This window comes from Monodelphis domestica, chromosome 4, assembly GCF_027887165.1.
Source record: "Monodelphis domestica isolate mMonDom1 chromosome 4, mMonDom1.pri, whole genome shotgun sequence".
In the NCBI taxonomy this organism is placed as follows: Eukaryota; Metazoa; Chordata; class Mammalia; order Didelphimorphia; family Didelphidae; genus Monodelphis; species Monodelphis domestica.
In genome coordinates this window covers 323,144,257-323,167,122 of record NC_077230.1, presented here as the reverse complement: position 1 = coordinate 323,167,122, position 22,866 = coordinate 323,144,257, and the positions used below count along the sequence as shown (strand labels likewise).

Here is a 22,866-nt window from a genome sequence, read left to right as displayed (position 1 = left end):
GAGTTTTATAAAAGAAGCTGTATTAATACTGGAACCTCCTGTAGTCGTTATATATAGCCTTCCATTAACACATTTTATTATCTTATTTATAGTCTGTTAGCATCTGGAAAAACTTTTATTAAGATATGATAAAAGTAGATCTCCACCCCTAGGGGGGAAATCCTTCATAAAGTCATCTCCTAACACTTTTTTATCATTTTTATTTCTTTATTTTGAACGCCCTCAACATGGTAGACTTTTTGAGTAATACCAAGGCCAGGATGGAGTACATGATTTTTGAGGCAGTTTCTTTTGAGTCATGCAGAAAGGACATATTATTCCACCTTGTGAAATGATGCATTTCTGTTTTATTTCTACTCCCACCAATTCTTGCTGTCTCTTCCTCTTTCCCTTTTTCCCTCTCTCTCTCTTTTTTCCCTGTCTCTCCCCTCCATCCCTCTTCTTCTCCTGTTCTATTACTCTCCCTCTTTCTTCTGTCCCTTCTCTCTCTCTCTCTCTCTCTCTCTCTCTCTCTCTCTCTCTCTCTCTCTCTCTCTCTCTCTCTCTCTCTCTCTCTCTCTCTCTCTCTCTCTCTCTTTTCTCTTTTCTCTTCTCTTTCATTTTTAAATGCCTGTGACATTCAGTGAAAGCATCTTTTCTGGATTTCTTTATTCTTGAGTTTTAATCCAGATAGGGTATTAGAATTAATTCTGAAGGAAAGGTTTTATAAGATGCCATTCTTTACTAAGTTAAGACATAGTAGAAAAAGGATAGTAGGCAAAAGAAAAAAAGCTAATCGGGTATGTAGCAAAGCTGAATTAGGAAATTTTCTGAGGTTTTATATTTTAACAAAATATAGTTTTATAACTCTCAAATGTCCCAAAGGTTATTTTTACATTTCAAGTGCATATACTTTAAATGAACTATTTGCATTACATATATTTGCAAACACTACAAAAGGACTTTAAAATTGTACTTTCTCTCAACTCTCTTGCTTAATTTTAATAGCATTAATTTTTTTCAAAAATACTGTGTACAAAGGTAAATACCAATATTAAGTAAAACAGACTTGACATTTAGCAGTTCAAATGAATGACAATTTACATACCATATAAGTTTTACTTTGTAAGATATCTGTCTTATTCACAAATTCTACTGACCTGTAGAGTGTCTGCTATACTTTCTTTCTCCCATTTCCATTTGGCATGAATTTTTGTTTCTCCAAGTTTTGCTGATGCCTTTTCATGTTTTCTTCAATAAGAAATTAGCCTTAAATCTTGGATTGATGCTATCTAAGCCATTCTCTTATAAGATAACTGTAGATTATTGTTTGGTGTAATTCTCTAAATCTTGGTATTTTTTAAGGTTGTGATCTATTTATAAAGTATTTTAAAGTGGTACCCTATACACTGCCATATAATATTAGGCACTTTACAATCATTGTTTGCTGATGATATTAACCAACCTGTTACTTTATCATGTATATGGACTTGGAAAGCCTATATGGGATGGCAATTCGGTTTTTTAAAAGCACTGTACTGAGGACCTCTAATGATGGTAGTCCTACTAATTGATTGTACAATTTCATAAACATTTTACCCCTCTTTGGGAAATATTTTAAATTAGCTTCTTTTTATTAACCCAAACCATTTTAAATTCCTTATAGTTTCAGATCCTATTATCATACTTTCTTTCCTAGCTAACTTTTCTTGTTCTCTTGCAGTTGTTTAAAGTTGCCTAATTAGTTATATACTCTTGCATATTTGGGTAACCCCCCAACTCAATCCTAAATTGATTGGCTTCTCATTACTTTCTGCATTTTTTTCCATTTAAATTCCTATTTAACATAGTGAGTAGTCTTCTTCTAGATATTTTCTTTTAAACTTTCATCCTCCCTCATGAAATTATAAAAAATATATTTCTTACATTTTTAAGGAATAATATTATGTTATCATGTATAATATAATTTTCTGAAATGTCCTTAAACTTTTTAATTGTCCTTTTGTTTCATAGTTAACTGTTACTAATTGTTATATACATGCCAATAAAAAGAACTATAATTTCTATACATGATGCTTCCTAAAGTCATATTTGTATTTAAATTTGTTCATGAAATATTATTCAAAATACTAAATTAAATTTTAGTATTTGCTTATTGTAAATCAATATGCAATCTTAAAAGAAAAGTAACTGTCTTATTTTAATGTAGTGACTATTTTCTTAGATGTATATCTTGGCAATTTTACTAAAAATGTAAGGCCAAGTATGGGAAATGGAGAGGTTTTCTTCCCCCCCCCAAAAAAAAAACCCCATACAGACACTTTCTTCTGGTGCTCATCATTCACTGGGTCTCAATAACCTTGGCAACACTGCAGAACTTCGTTTTATAATAATAAAGAGTTTGCAGATTTCTCCCATGTCATCTAGAAATTAAATTGCTCTCTATTCGTCTCTCTTGCTTTGTTAGTTTGAAGAATAACTCCTTATTCTCTTACTTTGGCTGTGCTTTCTAATCATTGGTTTACTACCTTGTGTTAAGGAAATTAAAACTAATTCTTTCCATATTGATACTTTGGACATACTAAATGTTCAATAAATATTTTATGAATGAGTCATATTTTAAATGATGATTTTTTTTCATAATGACTAGTAATACAAATTTAAAAAAATTAAAATGGACGCAGCTAGATAGAGGAGTGGTCACAAGTTTAATTCTGACCCAAGTCACATTCTAGCTGTGTGACCCTGGTAAAGGCACTTAACCCCCACTCTTCTGCCTTGGAACAGATACTTATCTAAGTATTCTAAGCCAGGAGATTTTTAAACCATTAAATAAATCTATTACAATAGCCAAAATAATTTGCAAGAATTAATTTCGTGCCATAGTTTTGTTTCTATTTGAAAACTTGGATTATTGCCAGTTATGATTGCTATTTCTCAAGAATTTGTCAGTCCATTATTTAACTTTAAGAAAAATGAGCCTATTCTGTTTCTGCAAGGATCTTATATCACCACCATGCCAAGCAGACACCATAAATCGCTGTCCTGGTAGGCAAGCTTCTGGTGATGATGCCCTCACACTTGGCAAGGCGGATCCTTGGATGACGAGAAATGTATAGTCTATTGCCAGGACCATACTCTAACCTAAGCCTCTCCAGCATGGTAGAACCTTACAGACTTCTGTCTACTGGCTTAGCCTTTGACGGCCTGGTCTCACCTTTATGACAATGATCGCATTAGGATAGAATGTCAGTATAAGAAAGGGAAGAAAAGAATTTTGCTTTTCCAAAGGAGACAGGATATTTCCTCTCTAAAGAACCATTCTGGTTTTTTTTTTGTTGTTGTTGTTGTTTTTTTAATTACCTTCACATGATTGTATGCTAGCAGGGAAAAGTATTGTAAAGCTCAGTTGCAGGTTGCTTTAAATAAAGTGTTTAAGTAAATAGTTTAAATAAAGTGTTCCAAAATCAGATGGGTTGGTTCTACCCTTTAAATGCAAGACAACTATTAATCTCCTACCACTTGTAAATTTTTTATTTAGAGTTCACCCAATCAAAAAAGAAACACATGCCAACCTGAAGTGTTTAGAAGAGATTCAATCTGAATGATTATGGTTGCTACGTAACAGCTGCTAAGTGGCAAAACTAGGATTTAATTTGTTCTCTTACCCAGAATTTACTTTTTTTTTTCCATTTTATAAAAGTGCCTCATTTAAAGTGGCAAATTGTCTATAGCTATCTCTTAAATGATTTTAATGTTTTTCCATGAATGTGAGTTAAATTATTCTTTTTTAGCCTTCTGATGAAGATACTGTCAGCCTTAATGCCCCAATGTCAAATATCATGGAAGAAGAGCAGATTGTAAAGGAAGATTCATGTCATCGCCTTAGTCCAGTGAAAGGTACGAAGGAATGAAGGGGAAAAGCAATGAGGAATCCAAGGACAGGCAGGTCTCAGTGAAGGAAGAGTCTGACGTGGGAGTCAGAAGACTGCAGTTCAAATCCCATCTCAGACCCAGAAGGGTTGAGAGCCTTCAGCTAGTCACTCAATCTCTTGGAACTCAGGATAAGTCTATAAATAGAAGAGAAGGTACTGATCTGCATTGGTAGGAGTTTCCCATTCCAATTAAATCAAGGGTTAAATTTTTTTAAATGAGAAGACAAAGTGTAGTTTTCTGTCTTAAATACAGATAAATATTTTTGAAAATATTTCTTGTTTCTTATAAATGTTTCTTACAAACAGCTAGTAATCTAAAAGTGTGTTTGTTCCCATTATTTTTACTAACCCTTTTCTCTGAGGAAAGAGCCAACTAACAAAAAGCTTTTTTAGTTAAGAGTAGGAGAATGTTTCATTTTGCTTACATCCAAAACCTTGGATTTATGACTGGGCCCAACCTGATCATCTTTATGTGGGTGAACAGGGTTGGAGAGATGGAGGTTTCTTGGTTATAGTGCCTCATGGCATGACCCAAAGCTACTCCAAAGAAGACTAGTCTTGAGGATGTCCACTTTTACCTGGATACATGCTTGTCGTTTGCAAGCAAGTCTCTATGGCAGCCTTTGTGTGCCATAGTCTAGACTTAGAAGTGCTTGTACATATGACTGTTTGTGAAGTCCATCTAGTCCAGTTCCTTCATTTTATACATGAGAAAACTGAGACTCAGAGAGGTGACTTATCAAGCTCACACAACTAAGAAGTGACAGAGATATTTGAACCTGCCTTTTACTCCAAAGCCAAATTTCTTTGGATCTTGCCTGTCTCGAAGAGACACACCTCTTTAATAGAGAATTTGAGGAGCAGTTTCAATGGGGATGGCCCTTACACATACATTTGGGGAATCTTAAGGCTGTTGCATCCAGCCTGCAGTAGTGGTGTGAGTTATAGCACCCAATTTGGGACAAATTCTTCAGTTTTTAGTTCTTTCTTGGTGCCTGGCTTTAAACCTTGCAAGCGAGAGGAGTGGGGTTATTGGAGAACTGTAGATCTCCTTTTGCTCTAATTCCCAGGTCAGACAGGAACATCATAAAGACTTATGTAATTTAGTACTTTCCTGCCTCTTCCCATATTCCTTAATTGGCTCTCAATAACAGGTGATGTGGCTTACAATAAACATCTTCTCCAAATGAATAATTCTCTTTCCTGCTAGACTGACCTGAACTGTCTTTCCCTGGCACTTAATGCTATTATCTTCACAAGAGTACAAGGATAATCAATAGTTCTTGAATGAATGAAGTGTGAGCTCCAGCCCCAGCTCAGCCATTAATTACTTATCTGTCATTTGATGAATCACTCAAACTATCTGAGCCTTAGCTTCTTTATCTGCAAGGTGAGGGGATTGGAATAAATGAGTGCTAGAACCCCTTACAGCTCTAAATTTCCTCTATACTATTATTATCATTAGTTATGAGAGAACTATTTGGGGACATATAAATTTAGATGCTTAGTGTCCTAGAATCCATTCCTGACCTGGATAGGAATTTTACACAAGTTTCAAATGGAAGTATTTGGATTTTTGCTCTTCTAACTAATGACTTTCAAAGAGACATACTAAAATTGATTCTTTTCAGTTTTTATATGGCTAAATAATTGCTTGGACTATATCAGTTTATAGTATGAGTTAGCATAAGCTGATTAATGTATAATTGATCAGCACTCAATTTCTTTAGCACTTCTAAAAAGTGTCCAAAATAGCACATTCATTTAGACCAGAATCCTCCATGTTTTATTGTGTGGTGTCACTTCATAAATTTAGTTTGCAAGTACCCAAAAGACTGATTTCTTCACTTTTGTTGCTGCAATTAATGTATTCTGCCTTCAAGTGGCAATGCCACATCCTTCACATTTTCTGAATGATTAACATTTAACCCATTTACTTGACATTCAGGTTAGAAATACAAATTCTGCACATCCTGATAAAAGTGTTACTATAAAAACAACTAAATAGAAAAGTAAATAATCTTGTCAAACAAAATTTCTGAGAAGTAAGGAAGTATTTAATATCTTTCTCACTCGTTTATTGTTATTAATTACAACCTTAGTATCATCCTTTAAACCTACTGAGAGTCTTCCTTTTCACTCTCTGACTTCTATCTTAGAGTCAGATTCCTTTGGAATTAATTAGTATGTAGCTCAAGACTCTAGCCCAATTTTGCATTTAAAAAATGAATTTTCTCCAGAAAACCACACACATTCTATTCATCCATCTTTCGGTTCATTAAAAATGGCCTTCATTTTCTCTTACTCTTTGGATAAGCTCCAAACACTGTTCCCTTTAACTCCTCTGTTTCCTTCTCTGCCATTCAGCCATACAAGAAGTAGAGACAAAGGCACCATTTTAAAATCCAATTTATAGCTATTTTTACTTCTCTTTTCTGTTATCTATTTAGCCACTATATCCTTTGAATTATAGAAGCCAAACTTTTAGATAAATGTGAATTGTCTTAGTAGTGGTCCTGTCTCTGACAATTTTTTTTACCTTTTCTCTTTATTTTCTCATCAGGGGAATTTCATCAGGAATTTCATCATCAAGAGCCTTCCCTTTTGACTGAAAATAATAACTCAGGAGAAGAAAGAGAACAGTTCACTGATGAAACTGATGCCCTCTCTACTAAATTTATTAGCTATATCAAGGCAAGTTTTAAAATAATTTTAATAAACTTAATTGTCAACAAAAGTAGTCAATTGAAAATAAAAAAACAAGACAAGGTTATTACAACAGGCTAAAACCAGGAATGTGCTGGTAAATGTTTTACAATTTGGCTTACCAGGAGGAAAAAAAATTCCATTTTTATGTTTAATCTGCATTATTCATATTTTCTCCATTATTTTCTTGTCCAACTAATTGATAAAAGAATAAATCAAACCCAATTGATTTATAGGTTGACTGAATTCCAAGGTGGAAATGCTTACCCTAAAAATTTATCAATTAGTTATTGTGAACTAGTGTGAGATGAGGTAACTCCCATATTCTTTTTTTTTTCAACCTTTGCCTTCGGTCTTAGAATAAATACTAAATATTTATTCCAAGACAAAAGAGCATATCTTTTACCCAATAACACCACTACTGGATCTGTATCCCAAAGAGATTAGAGATAAGGGACAAGGACCTACCTGTACCAAAATATTTTTAGCAGCTCTTTTTGTAGTGGCAAAGAATTGCAAACTGAAGAGTTGTCCATCACTTGGAGAATGGGCAAACAAGTTGTAGTATATGATTATAATGGAATACCATTGTGGCATAAGAGACTTAAGATGAAAAATTCTGTCCATAGCCAAAAGAAGGAATTGAGGGAATCTGGTTGTAGATCAAAATATGCCATCTTCCACTTTATTTCCTTCATGAGTTTTATTATTATATATACACGTGTGTATGTATGTATATATATATATATATATGTATATATATATATATATGTCTTCTGCCATAGCATGAGCAATATGGAAATATGTATTACTTGAAAGAAATGAATTATATATCAGACTATTTACTGCTTGGATAGAGGGAGAATTTGAATTCTAAAATGTCAGAAAACAACTGTCAAAAATTGTTTTCACATATAATTAAAAATTTTTTTTAAGTAAAAAGAAGCTTGCTAGTCAGTAAAAAAAAATACAGATGCTCCCCTTCCATATTTACATGTACTTCTGCAAATATAAATAATGGGCTTTATTTGAAGAAGTACAAATATCCATGTAATTATGATTTGATAGTATTTAGTATGATATGATAGTATTTAGATAGGCAAAATTAGATTAAACTTTGATGTAGCAATACAGAGCATGTGAAATATGTTTCATTAATCTGAAATGGAAGGAACCCCAGAAGTCATCTAATCCCTTCCTATTCTTGAATAAAAATACCCACTCCAGATCATGCAGCAAATGTTTGAAGACCTCTGGGAAAGAAGAGAGCCTGTTATCTCTTTAAGTTCCTTTATTCCATCTTTGGATGGCTCTAATTGATGGGAAATTTTTCCTCCTGTCAAATATTAAATCTGTTTCTCTGCAGTTTATACTGAATCCTTCTATTCTGGCTTCTGGGGCCAAGCATAATATGATTAATGTTGCTTTCAGATGAAGCTTTTCAAATACTTGAAGGTAGCTGTAGTGTACACCCTGAGTATTTTTCTTCTCTAGGCTAACCATATTCAGTTCTTTAAAGTAATCCTGATTTGATGTGGTCTTGAAGTGCTTCACCATTCAGGTTATTGTCCTCTAGATCCTCTCTAATCCTCAGTGTCCTTCTTCAAATGTGGTATCCAGAACTCCCAGGACTCTAAGTATTGGGCAGAAAGCAGTGCAACTATCTCCTCTCTCATTCTGGTCACAAGGCCTTTTCTAATGCTCTAGATTTCCTGCTTCCATTGATGGGTTACTCAGATGTTCTCTATGCTTCTCCCTCTCAGGTTACTCGATTTCACATGATCTCTTCCTGATGGAACCAAAGTCTTCGTGACATTTTTCCTCTGGTTGTTCATAGCTGCTTTCTTTTCAGAGTGTACAATACACTATTCCCTTAGAAGGACTTTAGAAAATTCTCCTCTGCCTCTTCTGATTATTCTTATTTTTTTATTTTTGCATTGAAACTCTTCTATTTTCAGTTTATTTCAGTCTCCCTGATGATTGGGATAGATAGATAGATAGATAGATAGATAGATAGATAGATAGATAGATAGATAGATAGATATACACCAGATAGAAAAAAATAGAAACTAAAGAGCAGCAGATTTAATGTCTCATTTAATGAATAAGGTTAATGGAAAACTTTTCTTTCATGGAGCTCTGTGCAACAGTCTTGAATGGTTAATATCTATGCAGTAGCTAGCTTGACAAAAATAGTGATTAAGGAAGGTAGAAAAATCAACACATCTATTTAAGCATGCTGTACTCAGGACTAATTGGTGTTTGATCTCAAGACGATGCTTTCAGTTTTAATTACACTGGCATAATAGCATAATTATTACATTTGTGTTGTTTTTTAGTTCTTTTGTCAGCTTTTTATAGTTTTTCTGTTTGCTCTTTTGCCATTATCTTATCTCTTCTTGTTACTTTAGCTCTTCACCCATTAGACTTAAGATAATTTTATTCTCCTGTGAATTTGAAAGTTGTGTGAGAATCATTTCAAGAGAAAGAATGAATGCATAATCTTCACTTTAAAGATTCTGTGGCATCTATCTCAGCTATTCAGAGAGCTTTTATTTTCTTATTTACTCCCTATTCTCATCTGTACTGCTGGTAGAGAGGTTTTCCATAGTACTTCCAAATGTCAGGAAGCACTTACTGGCGGTTTAAATATTCTTCTCTTTCATAAAGTTTCTTTGCGAAAAGATCCTGATTTATTAGTGCTTTGCAGTCTAATGGCTCAGAGAATTAGAATTACTCTGGCATCCTATTGTTGTATACTCCTAATTAGATTAACTAATTTGTGAATCTTAAGTAAGAAGGGCACTTTGGAGAAAGTGACCATAAGAGGGAGAAATTCAAAGAAAAGAGGCTAACAAAATCCAGTAAAAATTTTAAGGGTGAAACTTAGATCAAGTTTCTTCTGATTTATGATCTAATAGAAAAGAAATGTTAATAAACAAGCCTTAAAAGCTGAAATCTAGTAACAAAACTCTTCTGTGAATTCAAGAACAAATTCTAATGTATAGACATCAAATTAAGTCACCAGATATTTATAAAATGTCTGCTATGATGAAGGCCCTGTGCTTTGTTAAAAAAAAATACTGGAACAAAGCCAAATAAGTTAAGCCCCCAATCTGTAGATTTGAAGGAAAATCACAAAAAGTAGAAATTAAGCCAACTTTGGCTCTGGTTTTGGGACACATACTTAACATTAAAAGTTTATGGTGTCTTGCTTAGCAGCTAAAAACTGCCATATTGTTTACTCTTTTGGAAATTGTGAAGTGCTTTATAAGTGTGAACTATTATTTGGAAAGAATTCTAGACTTGGAGTTAGTCAGGGATTCATTTCTCAGCCCCTTCACTTGCTGGCATTGTGACCGGGGAAAAGTCACTTGATCTTTCCTAGTTTGTTTGCTCATCTGAAAAACAGAGATATTAATTCTTGCCATTGTTATGAGGAAAGTGCTTTGAAAACTAGAGTACTACATAAATGTGAATTATTAATAATAAGCTTCTTTGTTACTAAATGTGAACATATAGTAGAGGGAAAACTTTTCTAGTAATTATCTTGACTACCTTGGTGATCATAGCAGTATATAAGTTTGTAGAAAGCCAGGCATCCCCCGCCCCTTTTCATCTGGAAAGGACAAAGACTGTACACAAGTGATGATCATGTAATCTTTTGAGCCTCCAAATGAAAACAAAAAAGGGCCTTTCTATAGCTGCCACACTTGAAAGCCGATACTGAGAAGAGAACCTGCCTTTCTTCATTATTTTTGCCAGACATACATGTGAAAATTAGTGGTTTGTTCTTTTAAAAGTGCATTGAGTTTACTAGGTTATAAAACTAATAAAGTCTACTTTCTTCATTGAGTAAGAAGTTAAATTTTTTTTAAAAAAGAGAAGCTCTTTTCCAGCTAGAGGCCAACTTTGGGCAGTCAGCCACCTTCCCAGGAAAAAGGCTAGCACACTCCTTACTGATACATCTGGCAAAATTGGCTGGTACTCTTGAACCTAGTTAACGATGTGCCAAAACCAGGACACAGAAAGCAGTCCTTTTGTCTTCTGTTCCTTCCTCACTGGGGGAAACATACACCCATTCAGGGGCGGTTTCCGTTCTTGCTGTCATTTGAGTTAAAGCAGCATTTCTCTATGTCAGAGATGAAAGTGGAAGGAAACACATGGTCTACCAAATGGAAGGACAAATGTGGGACACACCTTTCCAAATGAACTAGCAAGGCAGAATCCCTTCGCAGGAAAAAGCCTTAAAGGGCATCCCGCCTGCTTTACCCATTTAAAATATGAGATTAACTTTGTGGCATTTTCATTTAGGTAAGTTTTTGTACCCCTGTAAACATCTCTCTCCCCTCCCGCTGGCAAAGGCGAAGGACCACCCGAGGCTCTGGCAAGCCCATGAAAGCCATCGGATCACCGTGGGGGGGGGATTTTGGGGGGGAATCGAGGGATCAGGGAGAAATAAAAGCCCGGCTTCTTAACTACTGTAATTACTGACCTCAAGCTGATAGATGAAACAGGTTTGGCACAGGCTCTGGCGATTGAATAACAAAGCTCTTTTCTCAGAGGACCTGTATGTTGCTTGTTCACAGGGCAGAACAGACGACTGTGATGAATTGTTACGGATAGAAGAGGACACACACTGGCAAACAGAGCGAATGTGAGTCCTGACTTATGTTCAGCATAAGATCTAGTATTAGCTACTTTTCTTCCCTCTTTTTCGGGTGGAATAATAGCGTGTCATGGTAATATTTTAACCTGTTTTCCTTTGGACAGCTCTTTTTAAATAAAAATAAAGAACCCTTTACCATGAACAAAAGTACAAAATATGTCCATTTCTAATATCCATTCTCATTAAGAATAATGGGCTATGGAGAGAGAGCAAGACCTGGAGTCCAGAGGTCCTGGCTTCAAATATGAATTCAGACACTTCTTAGGCGTGTGATTCTAAGCAATACACAACCTGAATTGCCTAGTCCTTCCTGATCTTTTGCCTTGGAACCAATACTCAGTATTGATTCTAAGATGGAAAGAAAGGGTTAAAAATAGTTTGTTTTTTAAAGAATATTGGGTTAGGTTAATAAACCATTTTCAACACTTCTCTAGTGGCTTCCATGCTTATATTCAATTGCATTTGAGACAAGATGATTTCTAGATCTTGGTCCCAGTTTTAGATTCTTTATATTTTATCATTCCCCTGAAGATGGCAACTAGAAGGCATCAGGGAAGAGCCTTTGAAACAGACATTTGAAAACAAAATTTTAATAAGAATGGCCAACACATATCACCCCTATTCTAAGTTTAACTTGAAGGACAGAGAGGGAAAATAGATCTTTTTTTACTAATAGTTCCAAAAATGGAGTTTGAGTCCACATGGTATTTATATAGCCTTTATAAGATTGTATTTTTCCCCAGAATGAGTTCTCTTTCCACATGTTACATTGTGAAAGGTCCCTTATCACTTTTTCCTCTCCTCTCAAAGGGATGATTTCACAATATGTTCCAGGAAATGATTCATAAGCTTTTCTACCTGCAGAACGACATTGGCCTAAATTTTAGGATAAAAAGAAACTTTCACCTTAACTTTCATGAGAGAGTGGAGGAATTCTTGTAAGGTCACCAATATATAGTTTTAACTGTTCAGTGGGCTTTTTTTCCATAAAACCAAGAGGTTCACTCTAATCCTAAAATCATACGATTATTAGCACTGATAGGAAGAGAATAATAGCTAGATTCATGTAGTACTTTATGGTTTACAAAGTAATTTACAAGTTTTACCTCATCTTTATCCTAACCACAACAACCCTGGGAGCCATATATTATTATAAACCCCATTTTGCAGATGAAGAAATTGAATCTGGCAGGTTAAGTGACTTATCTGGGATCATACAACTAATAAACATCTGAGGATAGATTCAAACTCAAGTATTCCTGAATCCAGGTCCAATGCTCAATCTACTAAGTGACTTAGCTGTCAAAGGCATTACTTTTACAGATAAGAAAATTGAGGCCTAGAGGAATTTTATGAACTCTGTCATAGTTAGTTAGTGGCAGAGATAGAATTTGAACACAGATTTCCTAATTTCCAGTCTAATGTGTATGATTTTAATTTCTTAATTTTATTTAAATTAAAAATTAAATTAAAAATTTTAATGTCCATTTCTTCATTAAAATGAGAATGGAGTTAAAATAAGAGGCCAATTAACCATAAATCACTATACTACATCCAGCAATATTCAAAGATAAGTATGTTTTATAAAATCTTCAACATGAAAATTAGAATTATTGTTGTTGTTATAGTTAATTAACAACAACTGCATGCATGGCACCTAAGGAACTTACCTTCTATCTAGGTGTTGTTTAGTTGTTTTTATTCATGTCCAACTCTTTATGATCCCTTTGGGGATTTTATTTGCAAAGATCCTGGAGTGGTTTTGCCACTTCCTTCTCCAGCTCATTTTACAGATGAGAAAACTGAGGCAAACAGGGTTAAGAGAGACTTGCTATGGGTCACAACTAGTAAGTGACTGAGGTGAGTCTTGAACTTGGGTCTTCATGGCTTCAGCTCCAGATACAGGGGAGAATATGGCATAGAGGATAGAGACCTGGTCTTTGCAGCCAGGAAGATCTTTAGATAAATCTCAATGAATAGATGTTGTAGAGGTGCCTTCCTATATTAATAGAGGATGTTTCCTCACGTAGGAATGAACTATACTCATGAAATAACTGGTCTAGTACCAACTCTTATCCCTTGAAAGCTAGTTGGATTTTGGCAAACAAAAGTCGGGGTAATATATTCCACCTGCAGGGGGTTCTTCCTAGGTCCTTGGTGCAATGGTAATGATGATACTTTTGTTGCTCTTTCTTGACTTTATAACAGGAACGATTTATCAGATAACCAAGATGTGGATATAGCAATGATAGACCAACTTAGAGAAGCAGTAGATTTGTTACAGGATCCCAACAGGTATGTTTGTTTTAGCTTGATCCTATGTTCTTGTCTGAGTAATAGTTTTAAATTAACATTTTGCATATATTATTGACCATTCTCAAAGCAAATGATACTCTCAGTCTCTAAAGTATTTCCTGAAAAGAGGTGACTGCTCTAAAAATCTAAACACATATCCTCAATGTGCTACCTGCCTTTGTGAAGAACAATATATATATGTACATATATACATATATATTTAATATTTATATATATAAACAAATGATTTTCTCCTAATTCATGGAAATCCACCTCAGTTCTCCCTTTTTCAGTGCATTCTGTGCATTAATGCGCCATTATCCTAGTGAAGCATATCTTCAATAATTTTGCTCACAGGTTGAATTTTAGTTATTTTAAGCACAAAAAGGTGTTTCTGGAACCAATTATTTTTGTCTCTATGGAATCTCTGTCTTAAAAGAGATGGACGGTTCAGTCACTTTATTTGCATCATTCCAAATTGCTGTCTAGAATAGTTATACCAATTTATGGCTTCAGCAATCATGCATTAGTGTGCCTATCTTTCCCAGTTCTTCAAATGTGGACTATTAATATAATAATCCAGTGCTTTTTAATATTACTGTTTTTCTTCCTATATATTTTAGAACCAATAAAAACTATTTTTAAATTTCTGATAAAATAAAAAATGTCACAGATTTATGATGATCACTTTAATACTAGAAAATTGCTTGAATTTTGTATTTCTCATTCCGATTTGGTGGGTTGCAATTTTAGTGTTTATCTTGGTTCATTCTCCTAGACCTATTGGCTATTTATGCTGCATTTTTCATAAATAATTCTAATATGAACTTTTCCCCAACCTTAAATGGTTTGGGGTTGACTAGTTAGTATTAACTTTCCCATCATATTTATCTTTTATATCTTTTATATAATAAGTGATTTTTCACATTTCTTGCTGTAATATGTATAACAATTTTTCAAAAATTAAATTATATGCCAAATTTTGTGCTAAATTTCCATTTTAAAAAAGAGATGGAATGCTGTTTAACAGTTCTTACTCTAAAGACCTCAATACTACTATGTTACCTATGCTACTCTCAGTAATGGTCTAGTTCAGAAAGCAAACAAGACACAAGGATGTATTATAATGTGTGATCCTTTTGACTTCATCAGAAAATTGCTGCAGCAAAATAAGAAGTAGCATCAGTGATATTCAGTTCTGATTTTTGGTGACCCCATTTGAAAGTGTTCTTTGCTAAGATACTGGAATGGTTTACCATTTCCTTTTCTGGCTTATTTTATAGTGAGGAAACCGAGGCAAACAGGGTTAAGTGACTAACCAGGATCGCCTATTAAGTGTCTTAGGCTATATTTGAACTCAAGTCTTCCTGACTTCAGGGCCAGCATTATATCTGCTGCACCATTTAGCAGCAGTAGCAGCCGCTGGTAAAATGTATATTTGAGATTGTTGAAAAGATAATTTGTAACTTGAAGAATTATATCATAACTCTTTCAACATATCTGGTATTTCAAAAGGTGAAGGACTCATCTTTTCAGATTCTTGACTTTTTGAGCTAGACATAAACACTGTATTAATGTTCCTTGCATTGTCGGCAAGCTATGTCCTAGAAGAGAGAATTTATTAAATGATCTTTTATTGGCTATAATAAAATGCCTCCTTCTTAATAGTGAGTTTTACACCAAAATTTTCTAAGGAGCCAAGTATTTGGATAGTCATCTCTTTGATATTTATATTATTTAAGAAGGCAACGAAGAAAACATATTGAACTATGAATAAAAAAGTCCAATGAAATAACTCCAAAACTGTTCTTTCCTTTGTTTTCAAACTTTATAGATTAGGTACAGATATTACAGAGAGAAGTGTCAGGAACCTCTATCCCATGGACTCAGCAACAACCTTAGAATTACAGGATTCTACAATAAAGTATGTTTAATTTTTGTTTTATTAACGTATATATATATATTTTTCAAATTGGAGGTTTTATTTTTGAATTTTCATTCCTCGGTATATTTTTTTCCCTTTTTCTTTTCACAGTGGTCAAATACAGCTAGAATCTTCTCCTGATTGTCAGGTAAGAAAACAAAACAAATTTCCTGTCTCTGTCTCTCTCTGTCTCTGTCTCTCTCTGTCTCTGTCTCTCTCTGTCTCTGTCTCTGTCTCTCTCTGTCTGTCTGTCTGTCTGTCTGTCTGTCTGTCTCTCTCTCTCTCTCTCTCTCTCACTTTGAGAAATACTGACAACTGAAATGTTAAATAGACAAAATTTGAGACCAGCTATTTGAATGTGTTCTAGCTCAGTAAATCTTAAGACTGTTTTCTGCTCTCACACTTCTCAAGCATCTTACCCATTCAGCATGCCCCACCTGCTACTAAAAATAAAAGACACTTATTTTGAAAGTGATCTGTTTATCCAAGGTTTAGGCTACATGGAAGAGAAATAATCACAGGACAAGGTAGACAGAGAAATGAGTATTGCAGAAGATAAATGTTTTTAGGAGAAGCTGAGACCACCCTGTGAATTAGAGATGACTTAGGATGAATGAACACTAATACCAGTATGAATCACCCAGCACCAAGATCCCAGGAGGCAAAAACCTTCCTCCAAAATTACAGATAGATGCCCAGCAAATCAGGACCAGGTAGCCCTATGATTGAGGCTACTAGTTTGAACTGGTTACTTGGGCATTAGAATAACAACAGCCACGGGGCCTGACAAATGTGTAACTAGCTAATGCAGTAATGGACACTTTTAACCTGTAATTTACTTGCTTGTATGTGTTTTCCCTTTGAGCCCCCTCTCAGCCCTATAGTAAAATTGTTTTGTACTCTAACAGAATGACTAAATTTAAGGAAACTTTTTTACATTCTTGTATCCTACATCCCATTCCCCACGAACTTCACAATTCACTGGTCCTCCTTGCAGTTCAGCAAGCAAGTCAGCTTTATGGAAGGGCTATGTCATCAGGGGGGCAATCAAGGAGGACAGAAACAGAGCAGAGCCTGCTAAGGTTGTGGTTGGAAGCATTTGCTTACTATTTACAAGTAGAAAGGTCCAGAAAAATTTTGATGGGGTTCTCATCTAGGTCAAGTAGGACTAAAAATTGTAGGGAGGAATCAGGGAACTTAAAGCTGGGGGTAGGTTAAAGTTCAAGGGCTACTGCTGATTCTCTCCAGATAGAGTGGTAACCTGGGAAATTGGTACCTAGTTGATATTCCAACTCCTCTCCCCTCCCCCACCAAACCTGGATTCTTTATTTAGTTGTATTGGGAAGCTACTGACCTCTTTACAGTGGACAAATGAATTTTGACATAGAGTTCCAGGAATAAGTGTCTCAGAGATTAAATGACTTGCCAATAGTCACACAATAAGGGTCAGAACCAGGATTTAAATATAGACGTGGGACTTTTCATACCCTTATTTTTCTCATCTATAAAATAAGGGATTGTTTTCAGTAGATATTATCCATTTCACTTGAATCCAGCAAGCATTTCCTCTAGATGCAAAGCACCTATGGATGCTAGAGAGTGAAAAATAAAAGGAAAAATGGTCCTGGGCTCAAAGAGTTTGCATTCTAGTAGGCAAGTAGACGATGTAAGCAGATAAGTAAGGACAAGATAATCTGAGGCCAGAGAACACTAAGCAGCAAGAGAGTCAGCTGGAAGAGTCTGGTTCTTTGATCTTGGGGGGGTTTGACCTTTTCTGTTGCTCTCAGACTGTGAGGCTTCCTTGTGCTGTCAAATATGCCTCTCCTTAGCAGACCTTCCCAATTTCATTCAGCTGCCCATATTATGTTGTGGTCTTCCAAACAAAATGGTCAAGCTTATTAGGACAGTCTATAAATTAAAAATAAATAGGATATGAGTGCCTCCTAACAGCACAGCACCTGTGCTTTCTTATATAGCCCTGTTATGTACATAATGGATATGATAACCATTTGATCGGCCAGACACCTTTTTCTCCCTCTTTCTTCTTGGTTCTTCCTGTGTTGTGAATCTCTGAGTTTATCTCAAATCCTGGATAGATGAGATTTCTGTATTATAATTTCTTATATTCTTCTTGCCTTAGTATGAACGAGTGGACTTTTTTTTATCAGCTTTTGTGACTACAGTTGTTGTTCTATCACATCCAACTCTTAATGGCCCCATTTGGGTTTTTCTTGGCAAAGATACTGGAATAGTTTGCCATTCCTTTTCCAGCTCCTTTTACAGATGAAGAGACAGAGGCAAACAAGATTAAGTGACTTGCTCAGGGTCTTACAACTGGTAAGAGTCTGAGACCAGATTTGAACTCAGGAAGATAAGTCTTCCTGGTTATAAGCCCAGCAGTATTCTTTCCCCTCTGCTGCCTATCTGCCTAACTGCACATTTGTGCTATTTCATGTTATTATAAAGTATTTGTGTAATACTCATGGGGCCAAATGGGGCTGGGTCTATTAAACTACGAATTTTTTTTTCTTTCAGGTGCAAAATGATCTGGCTTTAGGAAGTATAGGGATCCGATGTTCTCAAAATGAGGTAAGCTGCCTAGGGGCAAGGGAAGAATAAGTTGATTGCTATGCTCTGAATTGGCACATATCCTACAAAAAATATTATGCAAGTCTGTAGTGATTAATGACTGAATTGAGTGTGGTGGGCTCTCAGGGGAATCCCTTTCAATTTCATCTGCTACCATATAGCTCACCCATCCCATTCATTATTAAAGTTTAATTTTTAAGAATAAAATACAATTTCTGTTCTTGGAAATAGTCATGGAAACATTGTGTAGAGTATTGTTATTTGTTAGACAGTTCTAAGAACAGGGTGAAAGTAGTATACAAATGGTTGACATTTCAAAGATCTTGTTATCCATAAATGATTCAATATGTTGTTTCCCTATAGACTGTGCATCTGTTCAGTTTCATCTTTCTTTTCCCAACCCCATTGTATTATGAAATCCTCTATCAAAGATGTGCTAAATCTTTATGTGTAGTCGTGTTGTACAGTGACAGAGAAGAGGCTCTCGTTCCGGGTTTCATTTAAAGTCACAAAAATCAAATTAATGATCAAGGAAGACTTTATTTCTTAATATAGAAATTTAAATTCAGACCTGCAGGTGTTTGTCTATCAGCATAGCTCTGTCTTCCCTTGTGTCATAAATGTAACAATAGTATGAAAGCTGATTGAGACAGTGGTGCTGCATAATTGGGATCCTTTTAGGGAAATCAGTATGCTTGGTTGTGTTTCAATTTCTGGAACTTCATTTTCCTTGTAACAGAGTAAAGAGAACTCCCCTGCCATCTCACCTACTGCAAATAGCACAGCCCCATTTGGACTGAAACCTCGATCAGGTGAGTTAAAATGAAAATGGGGGCACATTCCCTATTCAAAACAAACTAAATTCATTCTCACATATTATGGGTAAAGAGCTCAATTGTTTCCCTTTAGGCTTTGAAATGTGTATTATTGGGCATTAATATTCTCATTAGTAATAAAGGTAAGCTTTTGGAATTGCAGATTTTAGGCCATTGTATTTTTAGTGAATGAGCATTTTTATTTGTTTTTTTGCCCCCTCTCATTTTCAAATAGTGTAGCAAACACGCGAAATAAGAGAACAAGGGGAAGAAATAACCGGCCAGGATATTTACTATATGATAATACCCACTAGAAATAACCTAACATATTAAAGGAGGTATAATGCTTTCCTCTTCTCTCAGGGATTTGTAATAAACTTAATGTTGGCATTTAAAGCCCCAGATAGGATAGAGAAAGTCTTTTACCAAGGCTTCCCCTCTCTTCTTTTTTGTATTTGTTGGGTGTTAACGATTTATTTTTAGGGCAGGACTTGTTTGGATGGCTTCTTTGGGACCCCATAGCAAAGTGACTTTCAGTAAATATTTATATTTCATACACTAAAGAAAAAGAGTAATGATGCCATAGTTACATTTGCACCATGACAGCTCCCTCATTACAGAACTCTGCATGACAAAAGTCTGTTTTGGACTCCCTCCAATAGTCCATTTCCTAGGACTTGTGGAAGGGGAGCTTGTTATAGCAGAGCCTTGCAGCCTGAAGAGAAATTCAGTGAGATCCCTTTGTCTTTAGGAAAATGATTGAATGGAGTGCTTTGTTTAATACCAGAATAGTCACATGAATAAATTACAGCTATATGCAGGAGAAATGATCCACTCATATGAGTAGAACTTGTCAGTAGTAAGTCAATACTATTAGTTTCTCTGTTAATATAAATTTCCAAAATTACACCCTCTTTTCTAGTCTATTTAAAATTTCACTGATATTCTTGTTTCCTTGGATTTTAGAACAAAAACACTAACTCTAAATGCTTTTAATCAAATACCAGTAAACAGCTAGTAGAAGCTTCTTTTAATATTCAGAATTTCAGAAGTCATAGAAGTAATTTGCTTTTTAAAAGAAAAGTACCCATAGATAAGGATCAGATATGATTTTTAACAAAATTTATTTTGCAGAAAATGATTACAATTTTTGGACTTGAAAATCCCTTCTTTCTGGGGTATGTTGAAGGATGGGTGGGTAACATATGGCTAAGTGTAATATTATTGCACTCTGCATATGTGCCCTACAAAGCAAAGCCATTTTCTCAAACTGAAATGTGCCAAGAATTTCTCAGGTGTTTTATAGCCCTGAAATGAATATACATACACATATGTATCTGTATATAATAGTAATAATTGTATATAGAGAGAATAAACTATATGGTAGTTCAGGTGCTTAAAGCATTATGCTATTTGAGGCTGAGGATAGAGGCTTGTAAGCTATGTGGGACCACTTCCATGGACATAGACCAAATCTATGCCTCAGTCTACTGTTTTACAATGCGTGCCCATAGTTACTAGAGAGGCTGGATAGGGAAGGGTCAGAAGATGAATGAAAACCCAGTCCCACCCTGAAAAAAACCAGTGCACATTTTTTGGTCTTTCGATGATGAGTCCATATTTATTCTCTGTATTTGAAGGATGAAATATTAGATGGCACCCATGCCTTTACAATAGACTTTCTCTTTTGTGCCCTGCCTACTATGTTAACTAACTTCCTATCTAGCAGATTGCTTTTTAAATGATTTGATTTTTTTGGCTCTTTAAAATTCTCACTGAACAGATTTAAGAAGGACCTAAAATACTAAACCTACCACCCATTTCAAAATCTTTGTATTGATAAAACACGAATAAGACATTTATCAATCTGAAACGATATACAGACATGACAATTTTCCCTTGGATTTTTGAATCTCTCTGTATTCTAGAGTTCATAATAGTTTATTCAGAAAGCATGAGAATTGTCAAAACCCCAAGGCATTTAATTTCTATACGTAATGCTACCTTCCATCCTGAGGAATAGTACCAGGTGGCACAACTGAATCTCTCATAATGAGTTTTTTCAGCATACTTAGTCTTATTTTTAATTACATCAGATGGTTTTTTTCCAAGCTACTACCTAATCTTCAAGGAAGCATAAATTAAAATTTGATGCACACACCTTTGGACTACATGTAGATTTTTATTGTTTAATTAAACCATTTTATTCTCTCAGGATTGGCAATAGAGTTTAAATAAGGTTTCTCAGAGGCTAAAGTGTTGTCAAGAATCAATGAATTTTAGTGGTACCTGAATTCTTCTTTTGGTCCTACTGTTTTTCCCCAAGACACTTTTCTTTACATCTTGTGTATGTATGTGTGTATACATATTTTTCTTCTTAAAACCCTTACCTTCCATCTTAGAATCAATACTGTAGAGCAGTAAAGACTAGGCATTAAGGATTAAGTAACTTACCCAGAATCACATAGCTAGGAAGTGTCTGAATGAAGATTTGAATCCAGGACCTCTCGTCTCTGGACTTGGCTCTCAATCCACTGAGCCATCTAGCTGTCCCCTATCTTGAATGTATATTTAAAGATGCCATGCAACCAAATAGATTTGTCACTAAGACCACACCTCTTTTTTTGATCCAATAGTTTCCCATGGCCCCTAAAATAAAAACTTTGAATGCTATTTATCACATGAATCAAGTATGTAGATGAATAAGACAAAATTATTTTCTTAGTTGCCAAATGATTAACTCACAAATAACTTGTATTTCAATATTGTCTTATTTTGGAAAAGTCAAGTAACATATTACCTCGTAGAATTTCTGTGTGTTATTAATACTGCTCTTGTAAGTAAATTTTGGGGGGGTGATAATCACCTGGACACAGGTACTATACCACATAACTAGTTTTTGTGGGGCTCATGTTTTCTCTTCTGCAAGCATCAAGTTTTGGGGACGACTTCTGATAAATGCATCCTTTGGCTTGTTGGTATATAATCTATGGGTACTTTTTCTTGCACCTTACTCTTGATGAAGATATCTGCTCTAATGCTGTAGATTTATGGTAATGTTAACAATATTAACTGCATGTAAAAATCTATGGTAATTACTAACACACAGTTTTTATTCATTCTTTTTATTTCATGTACCATCTTTCATCTTCCTCCTCCAATATTATACATTTTAATTAATGTCATATAAATTAAATCCTTTTCATTTCCATGCATTCCTAATGCCATTTATGAAATGCTGCTGCCCCTTTGGTTTTTCCTGGTCCCTATGCAACTATATGTGGACCAATTCTCTCGCTCCTCTCCTGCAGACCCATCCCTCACTCTTCCTCCTATCTCCTTCAACAAACTTACACAGGCACAAACATGGGACAACTATAGCTACAATATTCCATCAGAAGGAGACAGTGACAATGGTAGGTGGTTTTGTATATATTTGTTCAATCGTACATTAACATGCCAGTGAACATACTGAGTATTTAACTTGGACCTCATGGCAGCTAAAAATACAGCCTATTCAGATGCATGCTTGTGAAAAGAGAAAATGCTGGAGGTTAAGGATCAGAATCATGAAAAGTGCATATTAAATGTTCTATAGCATGTTTTCAAATACAATTTAACCAAGTAAAAATCCTGGACATTTAAATAAAATAACCTATAGAATAATTTCACCCCTAGTATTTTCCTAATTGTCTTTAAATTTGCAAGGATCTGGGTTTTGTGCTCTGAAAGAAATCTGAGTATATATAAACCTATGCTTTCTCTACATGTAGGGGATTTTTAAATCATTTCCATTTTTTAACCCATTCAACAGATATCTTTTAAGCTCCTTCTCTGTGTTAGATAATAAAGAAGATATATTTTTTCAGTTCTAAATTCTCACCCTTCCCTTTTTACCTCCCCACCCATTGAGAAAGCAAGAAAAATAGAACCCATAACAAATGTATATATGTG

At 35.0% G+C, this 22,866-nt stretch overlaps 1 protein-coding gene across 4 annotated transcripts in view; it reads left to right on the top strand.

Annotated features, from left to right (window-relative positions):
• Positions 1-22,866, top strand: part of LRCH1 (leucine rich repeats and calponin homology domain containing 1) — a 217,736-nt gene that overhangs the window by 155,572 nt on the left and 39,298 nt on the right. For 2 of the 4 annotated variants that reach the window (XM_007495432.3, XM_003341352.4), the window contains exons 8-16: positions 3,774-3,879; positions 6,478-6,608; positions 11,210-11,277; positions 13,498-13,584; positions 15,419-15,508; positions 15,620-15,656; positions 18,044-18,097; positions 18,837-18,909; positions 22,224-22,328. In XM_007495432.3, coding sequence (XP_007495494.1) covers positions 3,774-3,879; positions 6,478-6,608; positions 11,210-11,277; positions 13,498-13,584; positions 15,419-15,508; positions 15,620-15,656; positions 18,044-18,097; positions 18,837-18,909; positions 22,224-22,328 — 751 coding nt within the window. The remainder of the gene's footprint in view (positions 1-3,773; positions 3,880-6,477; positions 6,609-11,209; positions 11,278-13,497; positions 13,585-15,418; positions 15,509-15,619; positions 15,657-18,043; positions 18,098-18,836; positions 18,910-22,223; positions 22,329-22,866) is intronic. The other 2 variants (XM_003341353.4, XM_001378971.4) reach the window with 1 other exon arrangement.